The sequence below is a fragment of the Colossoma macropomum genome, unplaced genomic scaffold, assembly GCF_904425465.1.
Source record: "Colossoma macropomum unplaced genomic scaffold, Colossoma_macropomum, whole genome shotgun sequence".
NCBI lineage: Eukaryota > Metazoa > Chordata > Actinopteri > Characiformes > Serrasalmidae > Colossoma > Colossoma macropomum.
The window spans coordinates 43,122,133-43,137,935 of record NW_023494791.1 but is presented as its reverse complement, the minus strand read 5'-3'; the positions used below and the strand labels follow the sequence as shown (position 1 = coordinate 43,137,935).

General features: G+C 39.5%; 1 protein-coding gene across 1 annotated transcript in view; it reads right to left on the bottom strand.

The window, feature by feature from the left end:
• Window positions 1-15,803, bottom strand: part of atrnl1a (attractin-like 1a) — a 370,723-nt gene that overhangs the window by 269,707 nt on the left and 85,213 nt on the right. Inside the window, 2 exon segments of the mRNA XM_036575121.1 lie at window positions 7,610-7,798; window positions 9,892-10,105. Coding sequence (XP_036431014.1) covers window positions 7,610-7,798; window positions 9,892-10,105 — 403 coding nt within the window.

Genomic DNA, 15,803 nt, shown 5'->3' with positions numbered 1-15,803 from the left:
GCTTAAAGCAGAACCAAGTTTGTGCTTTTGTTTACATTTTTAGCCTATACTAGGACATCAGCACATACTGAGACATATTTATAGCCAAGATGGTAAAATGGACATAAAATGTTGTGGCTCCCACGATGGTTTGATTTCTGTTGAAAGGACAAAATGGCTCTGCTTAACGTTTGGTTTGCCGACCCCTGGTGTACAAAAAGCATGTTTGACTTTTAAAGCTTGGTTACACTGATAGTCAGATACTGTCACTAAATCATGAAACAGTGCTGGCAAAACATCATTACACAGAAATGCTTAATACAAAAACCTTGCAATTCAGTATGTAAGCAACTTTTGTTTACCTCTTTACCCAATTTAAATTCCTGTGTATAAATGTTGTTGCTGTTTTAGCTTAGCTATATGCCTTACTTTAGTGAGGACAGAATATGGGTCAATTACCCCATAGAATCAGAGACATCTGTGTGTGTAATGACACATGCAGTAAAAGTATGAAACGTAGAACGTCAGCAAATAGCTACATCGTTACATCCTCCCACCGAGCGGTTCTGTAGCCCTGAGTACGTTAGTTAAGCATGCCAAAAACCGTGCTGAGCCTGGTTTTTAAGCGTTCCGTGTCAAACCGTATCTGTGTGCAAAAGCCACTGGAACCATTACTCTCTGTGCTCATAACTGTTCGGCTGTGAAGAGAAAAAGAAGCCTTAGTTTGTTGGATCCTATGAAAACTCTTGATGCCCCAGTCAGACTTATGCCTATGCCTGTCAGAGAGTCTGGTGCAGGCGAAGAACCACCTACTTTGACTGGAAAGGGTGATCTAACATGTTTTTGTGTGATGTGTAAGGATAAGCGATTTTCACAATGATACTACTGCAAAAACACATCTGTGGGAAACTTCTAAATGATTAAAAGATAACTATGTCAACTACTGGATAACATCTAAAGATGTGATGAACTTCACACTTTTTTTGTTATCTAGAGATGATATCTCACTCTAAAATCGATCAGTCAGGATGCTCACAGTATGCAAAACAGCAGTAATCAGTAATACAGCATGCAGTTTCTACTATCAGTGCCTACTTCAGATTCAGATATTGTTTTGTTTTGTTCACTGTACTGTACTGTACTTTACACTGTACTGTACAAATATCTTTGTTGCGTTAAATGCCTTCCAGCCTACTTCTTCAAAGTCTTAAAAACAATGACTATAATGTAAAGCTTATCTGTACTGCACATATTTAAATGCATGAGCAATGTGGGAGTTTAAGTTATCATTAACAGATCATATGCAGGAGTCATTAGGTTAATAGGCAAATATCTTTGCACTCATGTGTAACATATCAGTTGAATTGAAGTTCCAGTGGTCAGCAAAAAGAATGGGCAATACCTTTGCAGGTCTGAGACCTCAGTACTACCCAACATAAACACTGCTACTAACAACCGCTACAGCCACTGCCAATTTACTAAGTAGGGAATAATAAATGTTGGTCCTCCATATGAATGAGCAAATTAGCAACCCTTACATTCTTCCATTTTTAGTAATTAGCTAACCTAATATTCCTCCGTTTTATGACGCACGCCTACCAACTTATATAACAACGTAATGCATGCTCACAATAAACGAACATTTATGACTCAATTTAGAGAGCCATATCGTGAGGATGTAGTAAAAAAGTGGGCAACAAACTTGCTCTATAAATATAGCTTCTGACACTGAAAACTTTATGTGAGTGTCCTTAGCACTTCATGTCCACACACAACCCTTTCCTCTGCTACTAATTACTGCTCTGTATGCACTAGAACAAAAAAAATAGTCTTGAACTAGCACCTCTCAAACTTTTAATCGAGAACAGACCTTGCTCCGAGGGTCTATTCCCCACTCTCTTAGGATAAGTGCTCAACACAGAAACCCAGGCTGTGTGTGGGCTGCTCTGCAGAATGGACTGGGAAAAAGTGAGAAAGAGAGATTGGGCGCGTTCAGCCAATGCCTTTTCAAACACTCTCAGACACTTCTTTTCCTTGTTGTCTATGGCGCAAAAGCGCACAGAAACTGGAAATCTCTTGTCTAACCTGCGCAATGCGTTTCACGGTTTTAAAATGCACGTTTAACTGAGGGACCACAAAAGCGTGCAGATGCCAACCACAAATGTACCTGGTTTGCACTGATGTTTAATTAGGTGGCATGTGACATGAATGCCCGGACCCAGGGTTTCCCAGCAGAACATTGCCCAGAACATCATATTCATTCCACTGGCTTGTCTTCTTCCCACAGTGTATCCTGGAGCCATCACTTCCCCAGGTAAATGGCGCATATATATCCAGCCGCCCACAGGAAGGAAACAGAACTGATCGGACCAGGCGAAGTTTTCTGTGACATATGTAATCGCTTCAGACCAGATGGGATAGGCTTTGCTGCCCTTGCACGTCAATGAGCCCTGGGCACCCAATATCTTAACGTCAGTTCGTGGTTTGTCCCTCCTTGGACCACTGTCAGCAGGACCCACCATTGCTGACTGGGAGCAATCTACAAACCTCGCTGCTTCAGAGGTGCTCCGATCAAATCATCTGTCATAACTTCGTCCAGTCATCAGGTATTCACACCTGCCCATTTCTCCAGCATCCAACACGTCGACTACGAGAACCGACTAGTGGGGCTGCAACCAATCTGTCCGTTCTATATATCCATTCAATTCTATCTGTTCGTTCTATCCATCCATTCAATTCTATCAATTCCCTACCCAGGTAGGCACACAATGCTATACCAATAAGACACCCAGGACAAGACTCTAAACATCTGCCTACCTCAGTAACATGACTAAGTCATTCTAGATAGGAGCGTCTGCCAAATGCATACATGTAAATGTCTGGGGTTAAGACTACATGCAAGTTAACACTCTTGTGCCCTTAACTGACAATATAAAACCACTTTACCAAAACAGCTTACTATGTATGTAGCAATATTCCTATTTCAACAACTTAATGGCCTCATAATTTAGAGTACCCAATGGCATTTGTGGGAAAGGGGTATGTGTGTCTACACATATCTATTTTGCAACACTGACGTTTGCCAGAGTTTGATACAGGTGATTTCTGTGAACAATATTCATTTCTCCCACAAAACAAAACAGCTCAGTCTGGATATATCACCATCTACAAAATGACAAAAAATAAAACATGGAATACAAAATGCAATACAGAACTTTAGAATAAGCAAAGAGGACAGAGCCGTGTTCTAATTAAGTCCTGATATGCATGACCTTCTGGGAGTGCATTTCCAGCTGGGCTCACAATTCCACTGTGTTCAGGGAAATGTTCTTTAAAGGGGGCAGCCAGACTGGAGAGGCTGAGCATCCCCCAGGCCCAAACTGATAAATACCTCTACTGGCGACAGTAAAACCTCTAAATTCCACTGCCCGAAAACACTTGCTTCTATGTCAGAAACCAGTAAGCATCAAATAAGAAGAAAACATGTATGTGGGCATGGAGAATCAAAAAAAATCACGCTGAAGAGGAAACTTTCTTCAAAATAATGTCGGATGATACATTTTTAAAGAGAAATTGTGTGGAGGATCTTGAAGCATTTGTTTGAGCTTCAAAACAGAACGCCGTGGACAAGCTCTGAAACTGAAAAAGGCTGCTAAGGAAATAACATCAAACTAAAGCCCTAACATAACTTTGCAACACAATGTACACGCCACACGGCTTGATGGCACATTATGCGGAAGGTATTTCTTTTATCTGGCTTTTAGATTCAAAAGACCGTATTTGTGGAGAATACTAAGCTAGTGAAGTCACACTCATTTCCATTTTGATTAGGTGCGTATTATTGTGCTGTCAGGCACAATGCATTTCTTTATCTCTGTCTAGAGCTTTGTTTAAATATGAAAACTGCACTTTCTCTAATTAAATTATCCTCAATCACAACAGGTAGATCTGTAGGGAATTTCAGACTAGGGAACTGCTGCACAGTGTTTACTCTGCCAATAGAAAAATGAGGGTGAACTTTCGCAATAGGAAAATGAGGGCTGAACCCTCATCAGAATTCTTATATCGCTAATCCTCCCTGTTTCCAGCAGAGAGCTGACCCTAATGATGTTTATTCCGTGATAAATCGTATTTATGATCCTCTACTGTCAACATCCAAGAAAACAACACACAAGAGACCAGCAGTTCAAGCAGTGAGGATACAAGTAATAACTAGTGTCTCCAGATAAGGATCAGTAAACCCGTCGTAAACAAACGTCTTACGGAAAAAAAATGGAAATGGAAAGCCTGTATTCTTTATTGACAACAGTATCATGAATCACTCATACATTCAAACTATCACGGTGGTCATAAAGTTGTACATGACTGAATGTCTGAAAACACAACACCCAGAGATTTAAGATACACAAGATTCAATGTCTCATTATTTGCCTTTTCTTTTAATATGTAGTACATATCCTATCAGCCTACGTTGCCTTCGGAACAGATCAGAAAAAATCTACAGACGTTTCTGTCTGTCCTACTGCGAGAAGACAACGCAATTCTGAAAGGATGTGTAGCTGTCGAGAAGCTGTTACTGAGAAAAGGAAATAGACAAAACGAAGTAAATTTGCGCTAGAAAAACCTGGACATCTGACATCTAAGATTTTAAGTGCTGAAAAATCAAAAATTTGTATTTTGTATTATTTGGATCACTAGAAGCAGAAAATGCAACCAGCTTCTAAGACTGAAATTTCGAGGTGTGGAAAAATATCCCTCCCGACAAGAATAACAGCTGTAATAAAGACAAAGATGGACACACTTCTGAAAAATCTGATGTTTTATGTAGCTGCTGAGGCCTGTGTGCAATTTTACATACAAGCTTTCTTCCTTTTTTCCTAACTCTGAAAAATTTCAGACTTAATAGCTGTTTTCACTGAAAATAAATAGATAAAGGGTGATCTCTGACTTCTAGACAGTACTATATAATGCCTAGTTACAGCCATCCATGCATGAAACGTTCTCCCTTGTCAAACATGAACCAGGCTTAAATGATTGAATGGCACTGTGATTACAAAGCTGTTAAAAACAATAAAAGTACTATAGCCAGTTGGACACCGTAAGCTTTATCCATTTTAATATGTTATCAAGAAGCTATTCATAGAGAGTAAATGCACAGATTACCACAGTATGAACTACCAAACTATTACATCAAGCACAAAGTTATTCATGTTCCTAATCAGACACACAAGCATGTTCATTCTGTTTAGTTTTTTTTGGTTTAAGCAGGCATTTTTTGTGGCACTACCACATTACCTAAATCAGCTTTCTGAAGAAAGGAAGTGGATATTGACTAACTTTTGAAGATTTAGAACAGACTCTCAGTCATTATTCCCGTAATTTTTCACCTGCACACACTGAAAACATGCTGCGGCCAATCACTCGTAGTGCAAATACACAGAAATTTTCTGGAAAGCCTCTCCCCATGATGCCATAATCAATCAAGGGCACAGTTAGACAATGGTATAGCGCGCATGATTCATTATATTCATTCATTCAGCCATTTTGATAAAAATATGTACTGATTATTTGATTATTAAATTATTACATTTGATTAATTGATTAAACTGATTAAAATTAAAATGTATCTTCTTGATAAATATGCAGTGATTAGTTTGCAGCAAAATCTTAATGCACAATTTAAATTCTTCTTCTAGTCTCTCTTCAAGTACAAAACAGCTTGACAGACACAAGTTTATACGCACTTTTTGACGCATTTTTTTGTTTTTATACTTTAAAGGCTTCCTAGTTTCTAGTTCATCTTCCTTTCTTCCTTTAGTCCATTTTCTTAAAGCTCTAATTACTTACTTAATTATTAAAACAATCAGTGCATTACTCAATTACTAATATAATCGATTGTGACAGCCCTAGAGAGAACCTCACTAGCTTCTGAAGACTACTTACAAGAACTAAAGGTCCATTTTCAGTTCACAAATTTCCTTAATATGATGTACACTACTTTGAAGCAAAGATCTATACATGCTGGTAGTGCAGTACAGGAGCTGAGTCTGATAGGGAGTGAGGATAATCTAAGATCAGAGCAGAATCTCTCTCCGGAACGTGTCCTCATGCACGGAGTCGGACAGACGTCGATACTTGATGGATTTTCGAGCGGTGGAGTTTATAGTGAGCGCGTCTGAGCGGCAGGCTGGAAATTTACAGTGTCTGCTCTAACAGAACTCAATCTTCCTCAGGCCTTAATAACAACAGATGGGAGGAGTACAGAAGGAGAATGATAGGATGGACAGAGTGAAAGAGAAAGAAACAGATGAAGTGTGTGTGTGTGCGTACGAATATACATATAAATACAGATAAACTGACAGCATTGTCAGACCCAAATCTGGACTGTCAGTTTGTGGGTGTAGGTGATCTGGCAAAAAACATAATATCACAATATTTCAAGACATTTTCAAGACACGCAATATGTATCACAATATTGCACAAATAAGCTATTTAAGGAGCAGAAGAAAAATCAAATCATTCGTGAAAAAATAAAAGAAGACAATGGCATATTGAGCTGGCATCCAATCAGCTACTATGTGGTTTATGCAGTTACTATACACTGGTTGTTGTTGTTGTTTACAGGCCCTCTATGATCGCTCATCTTTTTATTCTACATGCAGTTATTCAGTGTTCTAGTACTGATGATCCTCATGATATATAAAAAGTTTTTTATCATCAAACTGTCCTCAATTAATGCCCAGCTCTTCACTACCATTCCAGTCTAAGTCATCCTTTGTCAGTGAAAACGTGGTAAAATCGTGGGTATTAATGTTACCCAAAACAAGTGGAAGGTTAAAGTCGCTCTGGCCCTGGAGCTAGTAATGACCGATCAGACCACAGTCCGAAATCAGGAAAGATTACAACTTTTTGCTGTTTGATACAAAAGGAGAACTAGCACGAGTCTTATTTTCTATGACTAGTCTACAAAAGAAGTCCATCTGATATAGTTTACTCCGATATAAGGGTTTTTGGATGCACTGGGTTTGTTGTTGGTGAGTGACGTGCAGCCTCAGTATGCACAGCGAACCACCAATCACAATCATTCTTGACCCTGAATCCTTTTCAAGACCTTTCTTCAAGTTCAAGAAAGTATGATGGTGTGAAAAGTCATTTTTCAGCTTTTTTTATTATTATTTTTATTTTCTAAGCAGATTCACTCCTCTACAAATTCACCCCAATGATTTTAGAATGATTAACTGTTTAGAAATAGAGGTATTTATGTGATCTGGTGAAAATGTCTGTATTTTTTTACAACATATATTGCAGAAAAAAAATATTGCAATGTCACTTTTTTTCCCAATATCGTGCAGCCTTATGCCAAACTATTGTTTTTAGAATATTCTATGCCAAAAATGACCTTTTTTAATAAATTATTTATCCTGCATGGATGGACTGTCGCGCCACCTGACATATTTAAACTTTGGGAGACTTAAATGTCTAAAATATATTTTTTGTTGATGCTCTGAAGATGTACTCACATAAAGGAGGTATTGTAGAAGAATGTGAAGAATGTGATACAGGAAACATATTTATTAAATTATTTAATAGAAAACTATTTCCTTTTCTTATTATTTAATAGAAAACTCACATCTGCAGTCTCCAGTCTGCCACTCCAAACACTGTCCATATGGGAAAGAGACGACGTAGGCGTTAGAATCCACACAGCGTTTAGTGTTGCTGCACCACACACACCCCATGGCCTGGCCGGTGCAGTTATCGCAGGTGCTGCGCAGTGAGCAGGGCGTCTTACATGGGAGCACCCTCGGGCTCGGACTCGCTGTTGGAAACACATTCATACTTCAATGACATTTTCTATATATTGCACAGTTTACTGTACTTTATCCACTGAGACAGAATGGCATGGGTAGGTGTACACAGGTTCTGCACTGAATCAAATTTACACAATTTTCCCCTTTTCACAAATGTAGTTGATGAACTAAGATATATTTGGTGACCAAAGTTTTCTTCTTTAGTTGTAGGTATGACATTGTGACACACTGTTATCTATACAAATGAATAACTCTATACTGAATAGCTACAACAGAAGTAGCCGTCATGAAGCCTGAACTTTGTCCAAACTTTTGTCAGTTTTTATGGACAGCAGGTATGTCAAAGGTAAAGGTACTCCTTTAAACCTCTACCAGAGAGAATGATATTAGTAATACAAGCACAATACATCACATTTATGCTTTACCACCTCCCTTCCATTATTTTCATTTTTTGCAAACCTAGGCATCCTTTCCAGTGTTTTGTAATACACCTTCAAGAGTTACTCAACCATCAGCTCCACTATTCTGCTCTGGCCAGCAGAGCAGGCTGCCCAACACTGTCCTACAAAACTTCAAAGTAGTATTGTGTTGAATAACTCCCGGAAAATTGAAAAATGATGCTTCTTCATCCCCTACTGAAAATGATGTGCTGCATGTACATTGTGTTCTCTACGGGTTTAAGGTTAATTTTTTGGTTTCTATTATTCAGCAAAAAAAAACGAAAACAAGAACTGAATGTTGATGAATCTGACAGGCATGAAATGTCATTTGCAGTAAGTGTGAACTGGGCCTGAGCAATATCTACAAATAATTAGCACGATATTCTAGTCAAAAAACTGTGATTATCGATAATATTCCCCACCCCCCCCAAACAAAATTACATGCGGTCCGCAGCAGCTTTGACCAACTTTTTATTCTATTTTAATCAATGCTTTGTTTTTGTTTTTTTTGTTTTTTTTTTTTATTTTTACCCGATTTTCTCCCCAATTTAGTCGTCTCCAATTCCACCCGCTAGTTAGGACTCCCCCAATCACACGATGCTATCAACGCTAGGAGGGTGAAGGCTAACACAGGCTTCCTCCAAGACCTGTGAAGCCAACCACCGCTTCTTTTCGAACTGCCACTCACGCAACGTCATTGGACAGCCGAACGCGCTCGGAGGAAAGCGCCGACCGCCAGATCTGTTACGTCAGCTAACAGACGCCTGCGCTGACTAGCATCGCGCTGAGTGATGGGGGGAGAAGGAGGGGACATCCCACCCTCCCAGAGAGAGCGAGGCCAATTGTGCTCTCTCGGACTCCCAGCTACGGATGGCTGTAGCATCACCAGGGATCGAACTCGCGATCTCCTGATGATAGGGCCAACGCTTAGACGGTTGCGCCACTCGGGAGCCATCTATGCTTTGTTTAATATTAACTGTTTTAATGAAAATATTTAATGAAACTCACATATAGAATAATATGACTGAAAACTACTTCGACTACTTAACTACTTAATGTCATTATAATAAACGTCACTGCAAACGCGTACGTTTCTGAGCTTCTTCTGCCACAGATTCGTGGCGACTTGCATTCTGACTGCACTCCCTGTTGGAGAAACTTCCGACTGCAAGTGATTTCCGAAGACGTGCCCACACTCTTTCCACTTTAAAAACAAGGCGTTTTCCGTCGTTACAGTGGAGTTGATTCAAATAATCACTGGGACACTTAATGTGTACAGAAAATACTGCACGCCGGCTGCAGACGAGATCAGGGGAACTTTCGCTTCTTTACAGTAAGAAGAGAGTAGAGTAATTTAACTACTCTACACTAGCATCTAGACATTCCAACTCATTTTGATACTGCAGTGAGTCACTTTGAGGTGAGCTGAAGTTCCAAAGCATGTCAGTGTTGTCAGTCTAGCATTCATGTCCATATATAGGGTGAACTATGACACTGCATCTATTATCTACACAGAGGCAAATACTGGATCAGATTCGATATTAAGGACAACTGAAGATCATAGAAAGCGAATGGTTTACAGTAAAACTGATTACTAGACTACGGCCATAAACAGTTAAAAGACCTGATAAACAGTTAAATCTAAGTAAGAACACACTCACCAATGGGTTTCTGACAGATTAGGCCATCTGTGCTGGCAGTGCAGGGTTTAGTTCTGAGTCCAGTCACTTGGGTTTTCTCCAGGTGCGCACAGAAGCCAGAGTCACTGGGCTCCCCTTGTAACCAGTGCAACGTGTTGTTTGTGAAAGGAGACAAGTCTTCCCAGCCCCAGTACGACACATTTATCTTCCTCAGACCCACCCAAGGAGACAGATTCTGCAAAAAAGAAACGTTACAGCTATTCATATTTGTCTAATAGGTGCTGCTGCCAAAAACCAAAAACTGCAGAACCAACTCTCATGTATTTCCAAAACAGCTTAACAACTATAAGAGAGAGAAAGGGTGAACAAGGGGTGCAAATGTTAAGAAAACACACCATAAAGCGAATTTATTGCTATTTTTCTTGATGCATTACTGTGCAAATATCATAGACCTCCCTTCATTTATTTATTTTCCAGTCAAAACGGCCATTAAAATACAAGTAAATCATTTTTCAAACAACAAGTACAAAACATATTGCACAGAAAAATACACAAAAGCCTTTTCGGGAGGCTTTCTTTCATTTTTTAAAGAAATTTACAGGGATATTTTTCAGTCCAGCCGTAGAAGTTTTGTATTTTCCATGTATTCCAATCCAAGTAATCCCAAACACATGTTGCAATGTTGAGGTCTAGACTCTGAGTTGGTCAGTCCATTGATCTGAGAACACCAACAGCTTCTTTGCTTGACTAGCACATTTCTTCTTTTGGTTTACCTCCTCAGAAAGTGCTTCTTGACACCTACACATCCTTTCAGACCCCCAGTGCTGTCTTCTCACAGTGGAAGGATGGTTAGAAAGACCTGTGGAGTCACATTTTCTGTGTATCTTTTAATTACTCTATTTATCATTTAACTACATTTAACATGCAAACATTTATCTTCCACTTATCCCCTTATTAAGCAGTTAGATTATTTTATATCTACTCTTCTCAGATATATCAATTGAAAAATAAATAATTTGTCTAAAACCTTATGACTACAAATGAAATAAATGAAGGGCGACTGTGATGCTCAATACTGAACGTTGTGGTTGGTTAGAGGACTCTGCATTCATCTGCCAAATCATAATAACGATTAAGAAACAATATATTGTGCAGCCCTAGATAACACCACAGTTATTCTCTTTCACTGCACTGCTGTTAAATGAGGACTGGGAGATGTCTAATGCAGTTATTCAGCACAAAGGTTAATTCATTATGAGGACTTTAAGGCCACATGAAGTTAAACACAGATTAAAGAGATCCAACAGTACATTATTCATTGAGGCCCTTTTTCCTGTGATGACAGAGTGGCTGTAAGTAATCCTCACAATTCTGCTTAACAAGTTGAATGGATTTTGACCCCGTGTTCAGGCTGTCATAAAAAAGTTAATACGACCTTGTGTGTTTGGAGAATACTTTAAATTATCTAAAACAGGAAAGAGAGATTCATCTTCATAAACCTCTGCGTGAACTCTTATTTTGCAAGGTACATGGAAATTGCAAAAAATTTTGAACTACAACAGTTTCCAAAAAAGTTGGGATGCTGTGCAAAATGTGAATAAAAACAGAATGCAACGATGTGCAAATCATTTAAACCCTATATTTAATTGAAAGTAGTAAAAAGACAACATATCAAATGTTGAAACTGAGAAATTTTATTGTCTTTTAAAAAATGTCCAATTTTTGATGCCAACAATACGTTTCAAAGAAGTTGGGACGGGACAACAAAGGCTGGTAAAGTTGTGTAATGCTGAAACTGGTGAAACATCTCACAACTATTTAGATTAACTAGCAACAGGTCAGTAACACGACTGGATATAAAAAGAGCATCCCGGGCTCCCGAGTGGCGCAACCGTCTAAGCGTTGGCCCTATCATCAGGAGATCGCGAGTTCGATCCCTGGTGATGCTACAGCCGTCCGTCGCTCTCTCTGGGTGGGTGGGATGGCTGCCCGTCTCCCCCCCATCACTCACTCAGCGCGATGCTAGTCAGCACAGGCGTCTGTTAGCTGACGTAACAGATCTGACAGTTGGCGCTTTCCTCCGAGCGCGTCCAGCTGTCCAATGATGTTGCGTGAGCGGCAGCTCAAAAAGAAGCGGTGGCTGGCTTCACAGGTCTCGGAGGAAGCCTGTGTTAGCCTTCGCCCTCCTAGCGTTGATAGTACCGTGTGACTGGGGGAGTCCTAACTAGCGGGTGGAACTGGCGACCACTAAATTGGGGAGAAAACCGGGTAAAAATTGAAAAAAATAAGAGCATCCCAGAAAGGCTTTCAGAAGTAAAGATGGGGAGGGGTTCACCACTCTGAAAAACTGCCCTGGCAAATAGTGCAACAATTCAAGAATAACATTTCTAAAGTAAAACAGCAAAGAAATTGGGGATTTCATTATCTATAGTACATAATATCATTAAAAGATTCAGAGAATCCAGAGAAATCTCTATATGCAAACAACAAGGTCGAAAACATATACTGCATATATATGCTGGCCGTGCTCTCTGGGCCCTCAGGCAGCACTGCGTTAAAAAACAGACACAATTCTGTAGTGAAAATCACTGCATGGGCTCAGAAACACTTAAGAAACCACTGTTTTGAACACAGTTCATCGCTGCATCCACAAATGCATATACAAGCTCCATCATGCAAAGAAGAAAGCATATATAAACAGGATCCAGAAACCTCCCCACCTTCTCTGGGCCTGAGCTCATTTAAGATGGACTGAAGTGAAGTGGAAAAGCATCCTGTGGTCCAACGAATCAAAATTTGGAATTCTTTTTGGAAATCATAGACGTGTCCTCTGAGCTAAAGAGAAGAGGGACCATCCGGTTTGTTATCAGCGCACAGTTCACAGCTCTGTATTAAAAGAGTCCAGGTGCTAAACTGGCCAGCCTGCAGTCCAGATCTGTCACCCCATTGAAAACATTCGGCACATTATGAAACGAAAAATACAACAAAGGAGACCCTGAACTGTTGAGCAGCTGAAATCCTATATCAAACAGGAATGGGAAAACATTTCACTTTCAAAACTACAGCAGTGTCTCCTCAGTTCCCAAATGCTTACAGAGTGTTATTAAAAGAAGAGGTGATGGAACACAGTGGTAAACCTGTCCCAACTTTTTTGAAACTTGTTGCTGGCACAAAATTCAAAATTGGCGTATATCTTTCAAAAAACAATAGAGCTTCATTTCATATGTTGTCTTTGCACTATTTTCAATTAAATACAGGGTTTAAATGATTTGCATATCATTGCATTCTGTTTTTATTTACATTTTGCACAGTGTCCCAACTTTTTTGGAAATGGGGTTGTACATTTCTGGGGAAATAAGATCCATGTGAAAATGATTCTACGTATACAGCCACTATATGTGACTCTGTTGTCAAATAACAAGGCCATATATGCTGTCTGTGTTACAAGAAGAGTCTAGAATGTGGTACTTAGGAGCAAAGCAAACTAAATTTGGCACACCGCACACTGCATTCCTACCGTGCTTCAACATGAATCAACAACCTCCTTACGAGAAAAGGACTTGTGTGCTTTGATTTAAAATGACAAATATGGAAAATCCCCTTTCTGGTTAGTGTAGCCATGGGGAGCGAGTGTGGATGAGTGACAGCCAAAAAGAAAAAGAGCGGCAGCGGAAAAACTGGTGCCTCTGCATCTTTTTCACATCAAAAGTGAAGCCTTTAAAGAACTATGTTAATCTTCAAAGGCCAGACAAAAGCTGCTTAAACCTCAAACATACACCGCAGTCGGTGAGGGAGAGGAAGAGAGAAGGAAAGGGGCCGTTTTCTCTTCTCTTTTCAATTAACACATGGCTAATATTTACCCCAGCGCATCAGGGGACACAATCAACCACCAATGTCCTGCTGAACTGCGATGTGTGTTAAATTCTGATCAGATGCTGATAAGCAAAATGCCACACTGGAATTCTGGAAATAAACTAAGGCTGCAAGATACACATCTGATTTGGATAAACCTCTGCACTCAACCATCAGCAAGATATACAAGTGTGCATGTTTATTTGGAGAGACGTAGGAATGCATAGAGACGTCATTTTTTAAAAGGTTCACACTGTAATCCATATATGATTCAATGCAGTGGGCACAAGACAGGTTTAAACAGGTTGAAACAAAGACAGATCACTGATTAACTTTACATAGTCATGTTACAGAACTGATTTGCACTTGTTTCAGGTGCAGTATTGAGCACTACTTAAGCAACAGAACACGAGAGGGAGTGTGTTATCACGAAATAACATCACGGCCGCGATAACACATGACCTCGAGTGTTCTATTGCTTTTATACAACAGTTTAATAAATAAAGTAAGAAATTAATAAACTGGGCCGTGAACGTGGCATTTAATGTTTTGATGTTGGCGATTCCTTTCGCCAAATTATAGTTCCTTAACAAGCAGCTCGTTACTACGTCAGAGTAACGAGCTCCGCCCACTCGCTGCACAGCCGGCAGTTCGTTCTCCAGCTCAACACAGACCAACTGATAGTTTTGGAATTTAGTGTAGTCTCGTCTTCAGAGTCTGACCAAATCAGCTGTCGGTCAAATGTGATCTTAAAAGTACCCATAAGAAGTAAAAACGTTCAAATGGCTTGAGAGTCTCATACAGCTGTCAAAGTCGTTGCTTAGCAACGGCATCTCAGTGGAGTGATAGAGTGTTTGTGAAAAACCTGTGATGTTATGGCGAAATAACAGCACGGTTAGAACGCTTCTCAACCAATCAGCTGGTTGGCCGGAACTAACTGTCGTATAAAAGTTTATAAAACACAACTGTAATATTCCAAAATATGAGCTTTGTTAATTTTCTAAGTGAAAATAAGTCAACACATCTTGTACAGAGAACAAATTTAAGGCCCTCTTCTGCACAATTTAGTGCACAATTTCTATGTATTTTCTGAGATGAACATATCAGAAAATAAAATAATATTAAATGGGCCACAACTTTTGCACAGGCCAAAGGTTATGTTTTATTTTTTCCGGAATATGTTAAATTCAAGCGAACTGTATTTGTAGATTAAAATGTGCCCCGGGATCAAAATTATTTGATTTCTTTCACAATTTTTAGAGCTTAAGATTCATTACTCACAATAAGCATTGGGACAATGCAGGACAGATTGTGTGGATTTACAGGATTCTTACTAGATCATCTAGTGCACTCGCTTTTAGCATTGAAAGACAAGCCATTCAGAGCATTCACAGACTTCAATCTTTGTTTTTTAGTTACACAATAACAATGCAGATTAAATTCATAATGTATTTTGACAGTAATGTTTCATCTTACTTCACAGAAGTACTTCTTTCAGAGGTTCTGATATTTGCTTAAGCATGAACGGCACCTAGTGTTTGTTCCCTTTTTAAGCAGGGACTCTCTGCTAAACCTTCCTTCTGCACCTGCAATAAAAGAGAATGCGAATGGGAAATCATAATGCACTTTTCCTCCTTATTGTGAGATATTTAGTGTGTATTTAGAGGGTCTCTGAACTAGCTAAGTATTTTCTTTCATGTGATTTTATTTCCATCTGGATCGGCCATGTCGGTGTTTTTTCCCTCCTCCCTTCAGAAAATTACAGGTCAAATTACCTACTGTTTTTCAATGAGCTCAGCGGTGGTCTGACAATTTTAGTCCCGTCCGGATACAATTTGCAGTGATTTTCCAGGCAGACGTCACTGTGTGTTGGAAAAAAGGTTTTTGACAGCCGCTCTTTGCCGTATTTAGTCTCCTAGTGTGCGTTTCCATATTACACACTTCTCGCACTGCAAAAATGTGGATGGTTTGGAAGAGTCTCTCAACAATTAAACTGGTTTGGGTGGTAGAACTTCTCTACCCTCTCTACACTGGAAGAGCATCAGTAGGAAGAGAAAGAAAATAAACTCACAATCAGAAGA